Below are 18,649 nucleotides of genomic sequence, written 5' to 3'. Positions count from 1 at the left end.
TTTCTTCTTACTCTTTGTTTTGCCCCAGTGATGACCCTCTGCTGAAACCTTCCTGCTCTGACAGTCAGTTCCCCCAGCAGAAGAGGACCTTTGTGTCCTTGGGTCCTGTTGTAGCCCTTCAGGAGGAGGAAGGCTGCCCTTGGCAGTGCTCTGAAGTCAGCCTCAGGCTCTTGCTCCAGAAATCTGTGCCCTGGTGAGGTAAGAAGCCCTCTTGGTGCCTGAGGAGGGAGGGAAGGAGAAAAGCAATCAGTGTCTGTCTGGAAAAGCTTTGGCCTTTATGTCCCTTAAGAAAACAACTCCAGCAAGTGCAGGTCCAAAGCAGACCTGCAAAGCTTTATCCTTGTGAGAGCTGTGAACCAGCAGTGCTAAAAATCTCCTTGGCTTTGCTCATCAGCAGAACAGAGAGCTGCACTGCTGCTGAGGTGAGGCAGCCTGGGCAAGGGCTGTGAGCTACAGGGCAGCAATACACAGTCAGAGAATTGCTTTGGCTGGAAGAGACCTTTAAGGTCATGGAGTCCAACCAGCAACCCAACACCAGCATGGGCCCCAAACCCTGTCCCCAGGTGCTATGGCCACAGGTTTCTTGCACACCTCCAGGCATGCTGGCTCCCACCTCCCTGGGCAGCCTCTGCCAGCCCCTGACTACCCTGGCAGCAATGGAAGTTTTCCTCCTCTCCAACCTCAGGCTCCCCTGGCACAAGTTCAGCTCACTTTCTGTGTATCCCTTGATACCAGGGAGGAGACACTGACCCCCACCTGGCTCCAACCTCCTCTCAGGGAGCTGCAGAGAGCCAGAAGGTCTCCCCTCAGCCTCCTCTGCTCCAGGCTGGACTCCCCCAGCTCCCTCAGCTGTTTCTCTCCAGACCCTTCCCCGGCTTCCTTGCCCTTCTCTGGACCTGCTCCAGCTCCTCAGTGCCCTCCTTGGAACACTGTCCTTGGAAACCCTGCAGAGGAGGGGAGGTGGAGGGTGGTGTGGCTGGGGGGGTTGGTGTGACAATGCTGCTTGGCTGCAGGGGTGCAGGAGGAGGAGGAGGAGGCGGCGTGAGGGTGAAGATGGCTCGCCCTGACTCTCGCTACTCCTTTGATGTCCCAAACCCTTGCCTCAACTTTGCCACTCTGAGTGATGATGATGCACACAACCCAGACTCCTGGTTTGGTGAGTTGCTCCCAGCTCCTCCATTTGTCTTCTTTTTGGCTGAGGGCCTTGGCCTGATCCTCCTTTTGGCCTGTGCCAGTGGATTAGTGGTGGTGTTCACTGCATCCCCCAGTGTGTGTGTGTGTGTGTGGGGGGGGTTGGGTTGGTTTCAGCTTTGTTTGTGATCTGAAACTTGAAAGAGGACTTTAACATCATAATGAGATCCTGAGGTGGTGTTGGCAGTCCTGGTGGGGATGGTGAAAGTCTCTCTCTCCTCCCAGACCAAAAAGCCAATCTGGAGAACGTTCCTCCTGGTGAAAACTTGGCCAAGGTCTCAGTGAACAGCCCTGCTCTTACCAAGCCAGATCTCCTCTCCTCTTGCCCATCAGAAGGAATCAAAGGTGAGTTGGGATGGTGTGGCAGGGAGAGAACAAATCTTACCCTGCCTTCCACTGGAGAACCAAACCAGCTTCACTCTGGCTTTGGTGGAACCACCTTCACATGGGCTTGTCTGGCAAGGTCTCATCTCCTGTGGTTCCACTTCAGTCTTCATCTCAGTGATGTGGGCTGCAAGTTGCCCAGGAGCCAGCAGTGTGCCCTCATGGCCAAGATTGCCAATGGTCTCCTTGGGGGCATGAAGAAGAGTGTGGCAAACAGGGCAAGAGAGGTTCTCCTCATCTCCTCTGCCCTAGTGAGGACACAGATGGAGTCCTGGGTCCAGTTCTGGGCTCCCCAGGTCAAGAGAGACAGGGAACTGTTGGAGAGAGTCCAGGGGAGGCTACAAGTCTGCTGAGGGACCTGGAGCAGCTCTGGGAGGAGCAAAGGCTGAGGGCCTGGAGGGGAGCTGAGCAATGCTCAGCAAGAGCTGAAGGAGATATGGGGGGCAAGAGGCTGGGGCCAGGCTCTGCTCAGTGGTGCCCAGGGACAGGCCAAGGAGCAATGGGCACAGAGTGGCAGCCAGGAGGTTCCATGAGGAGAAAGTTGTTTGGTGTGAGGGAGCAGAGCCCTGGAGCAGGCTGCCCAGAGAGGCTGTGGAGTCTCCTGGTGTGGAGAGCTTCCAACCCCCCCTGGGCACTGTGCTCCTGGGCAGGCTGCTGTGGGAGCCCTGCTGGGGCAGGGCTTGGCCTGGGTGATCTCCAGAGCTCCCTTCCAAGCCCTCCATGCTGGGTTTCTGGGCTGTGTGTGTATCTGAGCTGATGTTTGTCACTGTTCTCAGGTGAAAGCCATGGTGAAGATGCTGGCCAAGCAGAATGTGTGCAGGCCAGCACAGCTCCTCCCAACACCGTTGGATCCCTGGCGAGCTGGAGAGCTGCTGCTCCTGCAGAGGCCCCTCAGAGGTGAAATACTTGTGCCCAGTTTGCCTGAAGATTGATGGCAGAGTAACTAAGCAGGTCCTTGCCCTCAGGATCTGCTGTTCTGGGGCTGTCCTGTGGCTCTGAAGTTCTCTGCTGTGTGGGGACAGCTGATCTGCTTGCTAAGCTGAAGGGCCAGTCTCTAGGGGTGGAAATGTAATGCAGTGTCTCACATAGTTGTCAAATGAGACTTGGTAGCAGTAGGAGCTCCTGGAATGTGAGGATATCTGAAACTGGAGTGGCTTATAAAGTTTCTTTGTTTATATGTGCCCAAGTGGAGCAGAAGTGGCTCTTGATTGGAGTGCAGAGGGCTCTGTGCCCCCCTGCACCACAGAATGGGAAGCTTGGGGGTCAGCTAACCCCTGCTGCACTGGCACTGCTGTGTTAAACACCCAGCCAGTGAGGGGCTTGGGGGGTGCAGAGGTGGTGTGTCCTCAGGGCTAACCTCCCCTCTCTCTCTCTCTCTCTCCTGCAGGGCAGGCAGGAAGCAGGCTGCGAGGCAGAGGAAGGCACAGCAGCGGAAGCAGCCAGGCAGAGTGGCTGTGGAGGGCAGTGCTGACGCCCTGGCTGCTAAGGAGGAGGTCCCACCCCCCAAAAGAATGAGGCTGTATGTCATCAGAGCCCTCCTGCCTGGGGCTGGGAAGGGGGGTGCAAGTGGGTCTTTGGAAAGAATTTCCAGAGGGCTGAGCAGGTTCTCCCAGGAAGGTTAGGGGGTGGGGACTGAAACCTGATTCCCCCAGCCCTGGTTTCATAAACAAGGAGGAATGGCTGCAAGACCCTGAAGGAAATGCTCTGGTTGGGGGTAGAAAGATGAATGGGCTGAGCTTGGGTGTCTTAAGCTGCTCCTGCCATGCACTGTGGCTGTCAGCTGGCTGTAAAATGGGGTTAATGTGTCCTCCAGGAAGCCATGAGGCAGGCAGGAGCTCTGAGAGAGCAGCAGCTAAACTATCTCTCAAATTAGCTTAACCACTAAGATATCCCATGGTGATAAGCTGGAGGGCAGGAAATTAAAGTGTGAGCTTCCAAACACTGCCATGGGCCACACACCACAGCCTCCCTCCTTCAGGGAAGCCCCAACCCCCCTCAGTAACTCATCTTCCCTTCTGCAGCCTCAGGGTGCCAGGGAGATCTAGGCCTCTCCTGCCTGTGGTGAGGTAAGGACAGTCAGAACCCACCAGGTGCTGGGCTGTTGTGCATGGTGGTGAGAGCTGTGGGGGAGCTGTCACTTAAGAATCACAGAATGCTCTGGGTTGGAAGGCACCTCCAAAGGTCACGGAATCCAAGCCCCTCTGCAGGCAGCAGGGGACATCCTCCACTGGATCAGGTTGCCCAGAGCTCTGTTGAGCCTCACCTTGAACACCTCCAGGGTTGGAGCAGAGTGCAGTGCTGTGTCCTGACAAAGCTGTCCTCTCCTCAGCTCTAGCAGCAGAGAGAAGCTGGCAGAAGGCTCCAGGAAGAGCCAGCAGAATGCTGAGCTCTCCCCAGGGAGGGGGAAGAGCAAGCTGACCATGCCCTCCACACCAAGGATGCTGAAGTAGGTGTCTTTCTTGTGACTTGTCTCTGCTAATCACACTTGATTTAGGTGACAGCCCTGCCCTGGAGAGTGTGCAGCCTGGTATCACATTTAGTAAACACAAGGATCATGACAATATCAGGATGAAATATGCTTCACCAGCTGAGCCTTTGCAGAGGAAAGCTTTTGCTTTTCATAGAATCCCAGCATGGAGGGGCTGGAAGGGACCTCTGGACATCAACCAGTCCAACCCCCCCTGCTAAAGCAGGGCACCCACAGCAGCTTCCCAGGGTCATGATGTCCAGGCAGGTTTGGAAGCTCTCCAGAGAAGGAGACTCCTCAACCTCTCTGGGCAGCCAGCCTGCTCCCTCACACCAAACAACTTTCTCCTCATGGTTTCCAGTTTGTCCTGTCCCTGGGCAGCACTGAGCAGAGCCTGGCCCCAGCCTCTTGCCCCCCACAGCTCCTTCAGCTCTTGCTGAGCATTGCTCAGCTCCCCTCTGGGGCTGCTCTGCCCCAGGGCTCTCAGCTTTTGCTCTTCACAGAGCTGCTCCAGGCCCCTCAGCAGCTTTGGAGCCTCCTCTGGACTCTCTCCAGCAGTTCCCTGTCTCTCTTGACCTGGGGAGCCCAGAACTGGACACAATGTTCCATCTGTGTCCTCAGTAGGGCAGAGGAGATGGGAAGGAGAACCTCCCTTGCCCTGCTGGCCACCCTCTCCTTCATGCCCCCAGGAGACCCTTGGCCTTCTTGGCCACAAAGATACATTGCTGGTTCATGGACAACTCCAACAGCACTCCCAGGTCCCTCTCCTTGGAGCTGCTTCCCAGCAGGTCAAACCCTTTGCACTGCTGCAGGGCCCTGCACTTGCCCAGGTAGAACTTGAGGAGGTTCCTGTGCCCCTGCTCTCCAGCCTGCCCAGGTGTTGTGAGTGGCAGCAGAGTGTTGTGTGCCAGCCTCTCCTCCCAGTGCTGCACCAGCAGAGAGGACACTGTCCTTCCACCCAGGGTGCTGTCACCTGAGGAAGACATTGGTTTTGCTGTTGGATGAAGCCTGCCCACAGCAGCTGGGCTCACCCAGCAGGCTGCTGGTGCCTGCAGGCTTCCTTTGCCAAGGCCCAAGCTGATCTCTGCTGAGGAACTCTGTCCCCTTGAGGAGTGCTCCTTCTGCAGCAGCAGCAGCACCAGAGATCAGCCTGGTCCTTTGCACTAACCTGCTGCTCAGGGGGCAGGCAAGCACAGCTCAGTGTTCCCTGTGCCTCTGCAGGAGGACCAATCTCTCTGAGAAGCCCAAGAGCACAGAGGAGCAGGAGCTGGAGAAGATGCAGCAGCTGCAGCGGGAGGTGATGGAGCTGCGCAGGAAGAATGAGGAGTCCCTGAAGGCAGCAATTGCTGGCACAGGTAGGCTCTGCCTGCAGCCTGGGGCTGGGCTGGACAAATGCTTTTGAAACCAACCACTCCAGATTAAGTGGTGTTGGGATTTAGGTGGCCTTTAAGGTAGATCAGCTCCGAAGCTGCCTGGAAGCTGCTTGGGTTTGGTCAGGTTATGGAGGAGCTCTCCAAAGCTGTTGAAGTGAGGAGAAATCTCATGCTGGCTTGCTCTCAAATCCTTACTCCAGAAGGCTTCCCAGATTGCATCAAGTTGGACAAGATGAACTTTGAGGGTCCCTTCCAAGCCCCCTGTAGTCAGCAGGGACACCTCCAGCTATAGTGATCTGCCCAGGGTCACATCAAGTCTGATCTTGAGTGGCTCCAGGGATAGGGTTTCAACCACATCTCTGGGCAGCCTGTTCCAGTATTGCACCACCCTCACTGTAAAGAACTTCATCCTAGAGTCCAACCTAAACCTCCTCTGCTCCAGTTTGAAACCATTGTCCCTTGTCCTATCCCCACAGGGTCCTTCTGAGCAGTCCCTCCCTACCCTTCCTGTAGGTCCCCTTCAGGTACTTCAAGGCTGCTCTGAGGTCTCTCTGAAGCCTTCTCTATGCTGAATAGTCCAAACTCTCCCAGCCTGCTCTCACAGAAGAGATTCCCCAGCCCTCTGATCAACTTTGTGGCCTCCTCTGGACCTGCTCCAGCAGGTCCAGACCTTCCCTGCTGCTTTTCCTTTAGGACAACCCCTCAAGAGATCTGGTGGTCAAGTAACCAAACCGATCGACTTCCACTTCTGCACGGAGGAGAGGCTGAAGCAGCATGGGGAGAGCCAGAGCCAGCCTGGCAACCACTACAAGGAGGTGGATTTTGCAGCAGTGCTGAGGAAACATCCCCCCTCCCCGGTGAGAGCCAGAGCACCTCCTGCCTGCCATCACCACCTCTCCCCTTCTGCCACACAGTGCTGCTGGGAGCACCCCCGGGGGGCTGCATGGGGGAGAAGTGTCCTGCACCTGTGGCTGTTAGCTCACTGAGTGGCCATGAGGCTCTGAAAGGACCTTTTTGTTCACAGAGTGGTTTGGGTTGGAAGGGACCTTCAAGATCTTCCACTTGCAACCCCCCTGCTTGTGGGCAGGGACCCCTTCCACCATCCCAGGCTGCTCAAGGCCTCATCCAGCCTGGCCTTGAACACCCCCAGGGGAAGGGTCATCCACAGCCTCCCTGGAAAGAACTCCTTCCTCATCTCCAGTCTCAATTTGCTTTCCTCAAGTTTCAATCCATTCCCTCTTGTCCTGTCACTGCAAGCCCTTGTGACATTGCCTCCTCCCAGCAGGAGCAGTTTGCCTTCAGCCAGCTGATGCTTACAGCCAGCTGCTGCCTGCCTTGCCACAAAGGGAGGGATCTGATGCAGGGAAGGGAATGCCATCAAGGCACCCTGTGTTGAGCAGCCCCCATGACTCTGCTCTCCTGTCTCCAGGCACGACTGCCAAAGGGCCCCACCGTCCCCAAACCATTCAACCTGTCCCAGGGAAGCAAAAGGAAGCTGGAGGAAGCCACCCCGGAGTACATGTCCCTGGCTGAGCAGGTGGAGGCCTTCCAGAAGCGCACTCCCTCGCGCTACCACCTGAGGAGCAGGAGATCTGAGGAGGGTGAGAGCTGCTGGCTGGGGCCAGCAGAGCAGGAAGAGTGCTTTGACTGCTTGAGCAGGCAGCCAGTGTCTGCCCCAGGCCTTGCCTTGACCTGCTGCTGACTGTGGCTGGGCTTTGCAGGCCCAGCTCCGCGGAAGGTGGCCAAGGCTCGGCTTACGCACCCCAAGACGCCGCAGCTGCTGACCAAGCAGCGCTTCAGACCTGCCACCTGCAAGACAGCAGCAGAGCTGGAAGCAGAGGAGCTAGAAAAAATTCAACAGTAAGCCAAGTCTGCCCCCTGAGGGAGAAGGGTCCCACATGCAGAGCCCCATGGATCACAGCACACTTTGGGTTGGAGGAGACCTTTAACGTCGAGGCCAAGCCAGCACTGCCAGGGCACCGCCGAGCTGTGGCCCTCAGCATCACAGCTCTGAAACCCCTGCAAGGAGGGGACTCCAGCACTGCCCTGGGCAGCCTGGGCCAGGCCTTAACAACCCTTTGCATGGAACTGTTCCTCCTGTCCAATCTAAACCTCCCCTGGGGCAACTGGAGGTCATTTCCTCTCATTCTGTCACTTCTTCCTTGGGAGAAGAGCCCAACCCCCACCTGGCTCCAGTCTCCTTTCAGGTCTCCCCTCAGCCTCCGCTTGCTCCCTCAGCTGCTCCTCCCCAGCCCTGTTCTCCAGACCCTTCCCCAGCCCTGGTGCCATGGGGAGCTGTTGGCTGGAGGCTCCCCTTGCCCTGCCTGTGGTGATGCCCTCTCTCTGCCTTTCCTCTGCAGGTACAAGTTCAAAGCACGAGAACTTGATCACAAAATCTTTGAGGGGGGACCAATCCTGCCCAAGAAACCTGCAGTGAAGGAGCTCACCCAGCCTGTTGGCTTTGACTTGGAGATAGAGAAAAGGATCCAGGGCAGGGAGAGCAAGAAGCAGCAGGAGGAAGAGCACTTTGAGTTCCATTCCAGGCCCTGCCCAACAAAAATCCTGGAGGATGTTGTGGTGAGAAGTGGAGGAATCCCCAGCCCTGGGAATGAGGATGGAGGTGGAAACTGGCATCAGAAGATCTGTAGCTGTGCTGCATTCTGTGCTTAATGATCAGGGTTGATTAAGGGCTGCAATGAGTAGCTCTGGTGCTGTGTTGGGTTGTCTCTCTGTAGCTCTGTTCCCTGGCACTCAGGCCTGAGTTAACTCTTCCTTGGCTCTTGTGAACAGGGTGTTCCAGAGAAGAAGTCTCTTCCTGTGACAGTCCCCAAGTCTCCAGTCTTCACCTCGAGAAGCAGAACCCGAGCCCCTGTCAGAGAGGAGGAAAAGGTAACTGCTGTCCCACCACCCTCTGGTTCAGGCAGCTCCTTCCCTCCTGCCAGGCAGCTCCTTCAGTGGTCATCCCCTTCTAACAGTCTAGTTGCTGCTTCTCATCTTGGAGACCAAATTCTCATGCAGAATGAAATGATTCAAGCCCCAAGGGCACTGAGTATGCTGAGGGGGTGCTGCTGTGAATGAGGATGTCAGCTCCTGACACTGCCTGCAGCCCTCAGCACAGGAAGGACATGGAGCTGGTGGACAGAGTTCAGAGGAGGGCCATAAAAATGCTCAGGGTGCTGGAATACCTCTGCTGTGAGGCCAGGCTGAGGGAGCTGGGGGTGTTCAGCCTGGGAGACAGAAGGCTCCAGGCAGACCTCAGAGCAGCCTCCCAGTACCTGCAGGGGGCTGCAAGCAGGCTGCAGAGGGACTGCTCCCAAAGGCCTGCAGGGACAGCACCAGGGGCAGGGGTTTGAAATGAGAGCAGAGCAGATTGAGACTGGAGGGGAGGAACAAGTTGTGCCGCAGGAGGCTGCTGGAACACTGCAGCAGGTTGCCCAGGGAGGGAGCTGAGGCCCCATGGCTGGAGCTGTGCAAGGGGAGGCTGGAGAAGGCTGTGAGCAAGCTGCTGCAGGGCAGGATGTCCCTGCTGAGGGCAGGGGGAGTTGCACTGGGTGGCCTTTGGAGGTCCCTTCCAACCCAACCCTTGTCCCCTTTAGGAAAAAGAAGTGGTGCCTGTGATCAAAGCCAACCCCATGCCATATTATGGGGTGCCCTTCAAACCCAAGCTGCCTGAGGCACGGCAGGTGGAGGTCTGCCCCTTCTCTTTTGATGCCCGCGACAAGGAGAGGCAGATCCAGAAGGAGAGGAAAATAGAAGAGCTGCAAAAGGAAGAGGTAAGGCCAAAACCATCCCCCTCAGATTCCCCTCCTCAGTTACAGCAAGCATGGCAGGACTTGCCTCTTGCTGTTGGCTCTTGAACTTCTGAAGCTTCAAGGCTTGGGGGGTGGTGGAAAAAGGGGTGAGAAATACTTGATGTCGTTTCCTTCAGGTTCCAAAGTTCAAAGCTCTGCCTCTGCCTTACTTTGACCAAGTGAAGCTGCCAGAAAAGAAGGTGAAAAACCCAACTCAGCCTGAGCCCTTCAATCTGCAGGTTGATGAGAGGGGAGCTGCCAAGCAGCAGAGCTGGAAGCAGCAGGTAGGGTTGGAAGGGTGGCAGGTTGGACCAGGCTCAGAGCAGCTCAGTGGAGCTGGGATTGTTGTGTTGTGGTTTTTTCCCCCCCCTCACTTTATGGGGAGTGAGGGAATTGACCAGAATTGCCTGAATGCTGTGGGGTGCATTGTGGTGTGAAGGGTCTGGAGGACAGGGCTGGGGAGGAACAGGGCTGAGGGAGCTTGGGGGTGTTTAGCCTGGAGGAAAGGATGCTGAGGGGAGACCCTGAGGCTCTCTACAGCTCCCTGAAAGGAGGCTGGAGCCAGGTGGGGCTTGGGCTCTTCTCCCAAGGAACCCAAGTGATAGGACAAGAAGAAATGGCCTCAGGTTGGCCATGAGGAACAATTTCTTCCCCTTGAGGGTTGTCAAGGCCTGGCCCAGGCTGCCCAGGGCAGTGGTGGAGTCCCCATCCCTGGAGGGCTTTGAGATCCATGGAGCTGTGGTGCTGAGGGCCATGGTTTGGTGGTGCCCTGGCAGTGCTGGGGTAAGGCTTGGACTTGAGGATCTTCAAGGTCTGTTCCAACCAAACCAGTTCCATGATGCTAAGCAGCAGCAGGATCCATTTGCCCATCTCTGTGCCCAAGGATTTGCTGCCATGAAGCAATCCTCTGCTTCTCTCAGGTGAAGTCAGCAGTGGACAACCTGGAACTGCCTTCAGGCTCCTTTTGGCAGCAGCCACTGGCAGGCCACAGGTGCCCCAACGCTTTGGCTTTAGCAGAGTTCTGGATGCAGATCACTTGCTCTCAATCACCCTGAGCTTTCAGGCCTGGGGTGGGAGGAGATCATCTTCTCCTCTGTCACTCCTGAGCCTCTCTGGGCTCTTCTCTTCCAGCTGAAAGAAGACTTGAAGAGGCAGAAGGAGGCAGCGTGCTTTAAAGCTCGTCCCAACACGGTGGTGTACCAGGAGCCTTTTGTGCCCAAGAAGGAAAACAAGCAGCTGGCAGGTGGGGTTCCAAGGGCTTCCCACCCTGGCTTAGCTGGGAGCTCCCAACTGATGCCATGAGGTGATGTTTAGCCTGGCTGCTGCCTCTTCTTTATCAGCACAGCCAGTAGTGCCCTGTGCTTAATCAACTACTTCCCTAACAGCTTGTGTCCCGAGGGAGCCAGGGGGGTTCCTCTCCACTGCCCCCCTCTCCAGCCCTGCCATGGCAGCTGTATGTAACAGCCAGGCCACAACAGGCAGATGATTGATGTGTGCTAGCTGGGGCTGAGGGCAGGGAGCATGCCCAGAGCTCCCTGCAGAGACAGCTGGCAGCTCTGCAGCCACTCTCACTCTGCTTCCCCTTTCTGATGAGATGGAGGCACCTACACCGAGGGTGGGCAACTCCAGAGAGTGCAGAACCACACCAAAGCTGTTTGTACTAACCCTTGTGTGCTTGCCCCCTCCTGTGAGAGCACCCAGGAGGGGCTACCACCACCTGCATTAACCCTGCTCATGCCTCTTGTCCTGAAGCCTTTGGAGGTACCTACTAACCACCCCTGCAAGGTGAAGCCTCCTGAGGGAGGCTTCTGTTGAACACCAGTGCTGCTCTGCTTCACCTGACTCTCTGCACCAACCTTATCTCCTCTATTTCTGAACTTAGAGAGCCTTTCTGGTTCTGTAGTTCCTGAAAGCTTTGAGCTGGCAACAGAGAAGAGAGCTAAAGAGAGGCAGGAGTTTGAGAAGCACCTGGCACACAAAGAAGCCATAAGGGAGAGGCACCAGGAGTACCTCAGGCAGCAGCAAGAGGAGCGTGAGAAGGAAGAAGTTGCTAAGCTCAGGCAAGAGCTGGTGAGTGAGCAGGGCTGCCAGGTAACCCAGAGGCATGTGTGAGGGTCCTGCAGGAGCTGAGCTCAGTGCTGGGCTGCAGTAAGGCTTGGCCTTTCCTGCTGCCTCCTTGCAGCCTGGCTCCTGGTGAACTTCCCAGCTGGTTTTCAACCAAGGAGCAGCAGCTCTGCTGCAGGTGGCTGAGCTTTGGAGCTGCACCCAGGGTAGTCCTTGGGGCAGAATGGGCTTGGTGGAGTCCACAGCCCCCAGAGTGCACCAAGCATCTTCCTGGAGCTCCCTCCCACTCCCCAGGCAGTGTTGTGGTAGTCTTGTAGGCACACAGCAGCCTTCATCCCACCCACCTGCAGGCTGCAGCTTCAGCATCGCTGCAGCCATTTGTTTCACTTCAGTGGGCTCAGGAGAGCTTCAGGAAGGCAAAGTTGCAAGGTCCTGCACCTAGGTTGGGACAATCCTCCTTATCAGCCCAGGCTGGGAGGTGATGAGGCTGAGAGCAGCCCTGCAGAAAAGGATTTGGGGGTTGCTGGTGGATGAGAAGCTGGGCAGGAGCCAGCAATGGGCTCTTGCAGCCCAGAAGGCCAAAGGCAGCCTGGGCTGCAGCAAAAGAATTATGGCCAGAGAGGGGATCCTGCCCCTCTGCTGAGACCTCACCTGCAGGGCTGTGTCCAGCTATGGAGCCCTCAACACAGGGAGGACATGGACCTGATGGAGAGGATCCAGGGGAGGGCCATGAAGGTGTTTAGGGGCCTGGACCACCTCTGCTACAAGGCCAGGCTGAGGGAGCTGGGGGTGTTCAGCCTGGAGGAGAGAAGGCTCCAGGGAGACCTTGGAGCTATACTTCCACATCTGAAGGGGAGCTACAGGCAGGCTGGGGAGGGCCTGTTCAGAAAGGCCTGTAGGAACAGGATAAAAAGGGCAAAGGCTTGAAAGGGGAGGTTTGGGCTGGGCATCAGGAGGAAGCTCTGCACAGTGAGGCTGCTGGAACCCCGAGCAGGCTGCCCAGGGAGGGTGCTTGAGACCTGGAATCCTTCCAGCTCTGCCTCGGGCAGCCTGAGCCTGGTTGGAGGCTGACTGCAGTGGGGTTGGAGATGAGGGCCTTGGAGGCTCCTTCCCAGGCTGTGCTGCTGATGGTGTGTTTTGCCCTTCCTCTGTGTGTCTCCCACAGGTGCACAAAGCAAACCCCATCCGCAGGTACCGCAGCCTGGAGGTGAAGCCCAGCGAGCAGCCGCTCACCACCCCCAGGTCCCCCAACTTCTCCGACCGCTTCCGCTGCTGACCGAGCGGCAGCCACCTGCTGGCAGCAGCCAGGAGGGATCCCAGCCCTCTCCATTCCTTCAGCAGGCAGCGAAGGGAGGAGGTTTTGTGTTGCTGCCTGTCCCTTGGCTCCTTGTCTTTGTGTTTTCTGTTGTTCTGGGGAGCAGTTCTGCCTCCACTGGAGGCAGGGGGCTGAGGAGCAGGCACTGCCAGGTGGCCTCCACAGCCTTGCTCCCCCTCTGGGCATCCTGCTCCCTGAAGGGCAGAGCAGGTTTTGATATTGTAAGCAGCTGTTGTGTACCTGAACTAAATAAACATTCTTAACCTGATGCCAGTCTCCTGCTGCTGGGACAAAGCCCTGGCCTGCAGAAGGGCTCTTGGTGAGCAGACCACATGAGCCTGGAAGAGCTGGATTGGTTTGGTGCATCCTAGAGTCATAGGCTTGGAAGGGAGCTCAAGGCTCAGCCAGTCCCAACCCCCCTGCCATGGGCAGGGACACCTCACACTGCAGCAGGTTGCTCACAGCCACCTCCAGCCTGGCTGCAAACACCTCCAGGGATGAGGCTTCCACCACCTCCCTGGCAACCTCTGCCAGGCTCTCACCACCCTCATGGGGAAGAACTTCTTCCTGACCTCCAATCTGAATCTCCCCACTTCTAGTTTTGCTCCACCTTGGAACACACAGACCAGGGCCTGGCCTGTACCAGCAGCAGTGTGGTCAGCAGGAGCAGGGCAGGGATCATCCTGCTCTACTGCTGAGGCCACACCTTGAATCTTGGGTTTGCTTTTGGGTTCCTCACTTCAAGAAAGACACTGAGGGGTTGGAGCAGGTCTGGGGAAGGGTCTGGAGAACAGAGCTGGGGAGGAGGAGCTGGGAGTGTTCAGCCTGGAGAAAAGGAGGCTAAGGGGAGACCACCTGGCTCTCTGCAGCTCCCTGAGAGGAGGCTGGAGCCAGGTGGGGATTGGCCTCTTCTCCTAGGGAACAAGGGACAGACAAGAGGAAATGGCCTCAAGCTGCCCCAGGGCAGGTTTAGGTTGGACATGAGGAACAACTTCTTCCCTTTGAGGCTTATCAAAAGCAGTGGTGGAATCCCCATCCCTGGGGGGTTTCAGATGCATGGAGCTGTGGTGCTGAGGGCCATGGCTTGGTGGTGCCCTTGAGGGCTGGGCTTGGGTGGTCTGGGAGGTACTTTCCAGCCATTGCCACGGTGTGATTTTTAATGCTTGATTTCAAGTCTGCTTCTTTAGGCTCTTGGCTCCTGGAGCTTGCCTGCTGTGAGGTGCTGCAGCTCCTGCAAGCCAGCCCTGGTTGGTGTTGGGATGAGTGCTGGTGTGAATCTTGCCCACTCTTGAGAGCAGCTCCCTGTGTCTGGGAGCCCATTGAAGCTGCTGTTTATAGCTGAGCTTCTATTTGGGGAAACCACTTAACTGGGAAATGACTCCCTGGGAGCTGGCTCCTGCCAGCAGCCTCCTCTTGCCCAAAGACACCAGCTCCCAGCCAGCCCAGCAGAGCCAAGTACAGACCCAGGGCTCCAAGGTGCTGGGGGCCAGAGCCCCCCTGGTGCTGTGGCAAAGGTGATCAAATCAAACTCAGGTGGAAATTTGCCAGGAATTATTTGGTTTGATTTCTTTTGCTGTAGTTTTGGTTTTGGTTTCTCACCTCTGGAGGACTCTCCTGAGGCCTTTCCTTGGGCTTTGAACAAGAAAGAGAATTCCAAGGGGGCTGTGTGAGGGGAAGAAGGGATGAGGGAGGTGACTGCAGCCAGGTGATGCCTGCTGCCATCTCTGTGTTGCTGTTAGCTGCTCTGCTCACCCCAGGGGACCCTGTGGTGCTGTCCCATTAAGGGAGCTGCAAGCAGAGGCTGGTGTGGGGTCCCCAGAGCTGTGCCTGGGGACATGGCCAGAAGGAAGGAGCAAATCTCTGCTCCAGGCTTGGAGATGCTTGAAGCTGTCTGAGCTGACTTGGCCTCCTCCTGGCTGTGATGCCACAGGGCCTTTTAGTGCCTCCTGTGCCTGGCTCCCCTGCCTTTGTGGCTTGCTGTGAAGTGGTGCTGTGGTGCTTTGAGCAGAGGGAGAGATGGGAGACAGCATCAGTGTGTGCAGCCAGGGTGTGGTGCTTGGGGGCTGTTTGCTGGCAGTGCTCAATCTGGATGCCACTGGAGGAGTGCTCCTGGAGTGTGGTCTCTTGGTCTTTTCTACTCAGCTCCTCACCTGGGTGGAGCAGAGGAGGGAGTTCAGACTGGCTGGGGTATGGTCAGAGGAACTTGCCAAAGTATCAAGTGATTGGGGGTCAAGCAGCAGCAACCTGAGAGACAAAGTCCTCAGGAGACCTGGATGCCAGGACAAACAGGGAGGGAACCTGAGGCTGCCCTGGCTGCAGGACCTCTCCCCAAGCAGGCAGTGCTGCAGGGATGTCCCTGCAGGACAAGCAGCTGCAGCCAGCAAGGAGGGGGCTGTGGGGGTGTGCTGAGCTCAGTGCTTCAGGAACCCCAGGCTCTGACTGCTGCCATTGGCAGAGAGGGGAAGTCAGCCCAGACCAAACAAGAACCACCCAAGGGAAGGTGGTGTGCAGGTGGCAAGTGTGAGGGGCTGGGGAGCCAGGGTGCTGGGGAAGGGTTGGTGGTGGGAAGGGTGAGGAGAGCTCAGAGAAGAGACTCTCTCCTGCCCACATTGCAGCTTTCCCTTCATCCTCTCTTCATCTTCACAGGGCTGGGGCCAGAAGCATGCCCCAGAGGGTGGCTCACTCATGCAGGATGGCTTCAGCTGTGCTTTGGCAGCCCTGTGTCGCTGAGCTGAGGGTGACAGAGCTCTCAGCAGCAACCACCTGGCCAAAAATGCTGCTCCCAGGTGATGATGACAGCCCTGAGGTGCAGCTTCCAAGGGCTGACTGGGAGCTCAGGGTGAGTGCTTGCACTTCATGAGCTCAAAGCTCTCTTCCAACCTCAACAGCTCTGTGATTGGAGCAGGAGGAGCTTCTAAGTGTCCTCAACCTGAGCCAGTTTGGGATTCATAGAATGGTTTGGGGTGGAAGAGACCTCCAAGACCATCCAGTTCCACCCCCCTGCCATGGGCAGGGATGCCTCCCACCAGCCCCATGTTGCTCAAGGCATCCACATCCTCCCTGGGCAACCTTGTTCCAGTGCCTCACTGGAGAGCTGTCCCTGCTAACTGCAGGGGAGTTGGACCAGATGACCTCTAGAGAGCTCCCCTCCAGCCCAGTGCATTCTGTGATTCTCTTCCTGAGCCACAGAAACCTTCAGGTTGGAAGAGACCCTCAGGATCACCAAGTCCAACCCAGAACCTTACTCTGCAAGGTTCACTCCTAAACCACAGCCCCAAGCACCACATCCAAACCACCTTCAAACACATTCAGGCTTGGTGAAACCCAAGCCCTGTGTGGTTCTGTTTCCCCCTCAGCCTGCCTTCACCCAGCCCCTCTCACAGCAGAGCTGCTCCATGTGATCCTGGGAGGAGAGGCTGAGGGAGCTGGGGTTGCTCAGCCTGGAGAAGAGGAGGCTCAGGGGAGACCTTCTTGCTCTCTCCAACTCCCTGAAGGGAGGTTGGAGCCAGGTGGGGGTTGGTCTCTTCTCCCAGGCACCCAGCACCAGAACAAGAGGACACAGTCTCAAGCTGTGCCAGGGGAGGTTCAGGTTGGATGTTAGGAAGAAATTCTTGCCAGCAAGAGAGATTGGCCCTGGGAATGTGCTGCCCAGGGAGGTGGTGGAGTCCCCATCCCTGGAGGTGTTTAGGAAGAGCCTGGCTGAGGCCCTTGGTGCCATGGTTGAGTTGGTCAGATGGTGCTGGGTGGTAGGTTGGACTGGATGATCTCTGAGGTCTTTTCCAACCTGGCTGCTTCTGTGTGTTCTGCATTCTGTACCCCCTGGCTGGGGCCATGGCAGGACCCTGAGTGTGTGTGGTCAAGGAACCTCCTGTCACAGCCTGCAGCAGGCAGGGTGTGGGCAGCAGGAGCAGCAAATCTCCAGGGGTGAGTCAGGGGAAAGCCTTGACTGAAGATGAGCTGGGGGAGGAATGTGAAGGCCAGCAAGGGGAGGAGGCTGCTGGGCTGGGGCAGCTATGGATCCCTGCAGGATGGATTTCCGTGGCAGCCCTGCATGGCCTCTGCTCCAGCCCCCAGGAAGGGCTCATGTGCCTCACACCTTGTCAGTTTTTTCCCAGTGGTATCAGTGCCTCTAATAAAAGCTAATTACCTCTGCCCCCAGCCATGGCCTCCCCTGCTCCTCACACACTGCACACTCAGTGCAAGGGAGCCGCAGGCTGCCGTGTCCCAGGGGGTTCCAGGGGCTTGCTGGAGCTCTTGGGAGTCATCCAGCAGCCCTCCCAGGTGCTTACATGTGACCTGGCCTCTTAGCTAGGGGGAAAATGGTGATGTGCTGGAAAGTGCTCTCCTTGCTAGCAGAAAATGTGTCCAGAGAGTTGTCCTGGAGGAGCTGAGCGGGGGGGAGGGCAGGCTCCAGTTGAGGTTTCAACAAGGAGCTGGTTGCAGGTGACCTTCCCCAGGCCCAGCAGGGCAGGGGTGGGAGGATGAGGGTGCAAAAGTGAAGCAGGAGGTTGGGGTTTAACAGAGTGCTGCCTGGAGACCTGCCTTGAGAGGCAGGGTAGGCTGGCACTGCTGTAAAAGCCATCATCCTTCCTGCTCAGGGTTTGGCAGCATGGTGATGGCCTTTTGTCTTGATGAACGTGGGGCTGGAGCTGGGCACCAAATCCTCCTCTGGTGCATTTCTTGTTGAGCTGCTAGCAAAGCAGTCTGCTGAGCTCAGGCTTGGGCTCAAGTGCAGCTGGAAGTTGAAGAGAAGTTCCAGCTGAACATGAGGAGGAGAGGCTTCTGGAACTGAAGGCTGCTGGAGCCCTGGGAGCAGGCTGCCCACAGAGGTGGTGGAGTCTCCATCTCTGCAGAGATTCCAAGCCTACCTGGATGTGTCCTGTGTGACCTTCTCTGGGTGACCCTGCCACGGCAGGGGGGTTGGGCTGGATCTCCAGAGGTCCCTTCCAGCCCTTACTCTGGGCTCTAATGTTGGAGGGCAGCTGAGAGCTACAAGATCTTACAAGCTGCTGACTGGGGTTCTGAAAAGACCTGAGGGTGCTCTCAGGACCAGAGCCTTGGCTCTTGCTGGCCTCTCTGTGGGACATCTTGCTGGCTACCACCATGGCAAGGGCAGCCTGGGCAGGTCCTTTGACTCCAGTCATGGCTCAGTGCCCCCTGGGGCTGCTGCTGGCAGCCACATCGCTGTCCTTGAGCTGCTGCGGGGGGCTGGGAGCTCTTTGGGGGGCTGGGAGCTCTTTGGGGGATGCTGCTGGGGGCTGGGAGCTCTTTGGGGGGTGCTGCCGGGGTGGAGTCTTTCCCCACCACCTTGATGCTCATGACACAACAGCAGCTCGCCCAGGGAGGTCCTGGGCGCTGCTGGAAGCGGTGAAGCTGCTGAGTGCATGCCTGGCTCCGTCCCCTCGGGGCCGGGCGGTTTGTGTTACAGCAGCACGGCCAGGATTCAGCTGGGGGCGGGGAGCTGCTGGGTCCTGCTCCCGGCTCGATTTAGAGGGGTGTTGAGTTCCCTGGGGAGCGGGCAGGGCTTGGCCGGTGGTCAGCAGAAAGGTTAAAGTGTGCTGCTGAGTTGTGCCACCCCGTAGCTAGGGAACTGCGTGCCTGAGCCCCTGCCAGCCGTGCCCGGGACAGGCTGTGTCCCAGGCTGCAGCCGGTGGAGGCTCCGGCTTCAGTTCCTGAATGGGGAGGGAAAGTAAAACCCTCCCAGCGTCGGGAGTGTGGGCAGCAGGTCGAGGGAGATTCTCCTTCCCCTCTCCTCTGCCCTGGTGAGGCCACAGCTGGAGTCTTGGGTGCAGTTTTGGGCTCCCCAGCTCAAGGAGGACCTCAGGGAGCTGCTGGAGAGGGGACAGCAAAGGGCTGCAGAGATGCTGAGGGGACTGGAGCCTCTCTGTGAGAGGCTGAGAGGATTTGGGCTGCTCAGTGTGGGGAAGAGCAGCCTGAGGGGGAGCTCATCACTGCTGAGCAACACTGCAAGGCTGGGTGGCAGGAGGGTGGCACCAGGCTTGGTTCAGTGGTGCCCAGGGACAGGCCAGGGGGCACAGACTGCACCATGAGAAGCTCCATCTGA

The 18,649-nt window shown here is 57.4% G+C and overlaps 1 protein-coding gene across 1 annotated transcript; it reads left to right on the top strand.

Annotated features, from left to right (window-relative positions):
- Window positions 1-1,050: 1,050 nt before the first annotated feature.
- Window positions 1,051-12,561, top strand: TPX2 (TPX2 microtubule nucleation factor). The gene is made up of 16 exons (XM_054173409.1): window positions 1,051-1,156; window positions 1,417-1,536; window positions 2,352-2,472; window positions 2,963-3,094; window positions 3,905-4,021; window positions 5,264-5,397; window positions 6,109-6,272; window positions 6,845-7,016; window positions 7,137-7,275; window positions 7,776-7,992; window positions 8,206-8,304; window positions 9,012-9,188; window positions 9,344-9,490; window positions 10,338-10,449; window positions 11,110-11,276; window positions 12,436-12,561. The coding sequence occupies exons 1-16, from the start codon at window positions 1,054-1,056 to the stop codon at window positions 12,544-12,546; spliced, it is 2,232 nt and encodes a 743-aa protein (XP_054029384.1). The 5' UTR covers window positions 1,051-1,053; the 3' UTR covers window positions 12,547-12,561.
- The last annotated feature ends 6,088 nt before the right edge of the window (window positions 12,562-18,649 follow it).

The sequence above is a fragment of the Dryobates pubescens genome, chromosome 26 (genome assembly GCF_014839835.1).
Source record: "Dryobates pubescens isolate bDryPub1 chromosome 26, bDryPub1.pri, whole genome shotgun sequence".
Classification (NCBI taxonomy): Eukaryota; Metazoa; Chordata; class Aves; order Piciformes; family Picidae; genus Dryobates; species Dryobates pubescens.
Note: the sequence above shows the minus strand (reverse complement) of the source record. Positions and strands in the feature narration are given on the sequence as shown.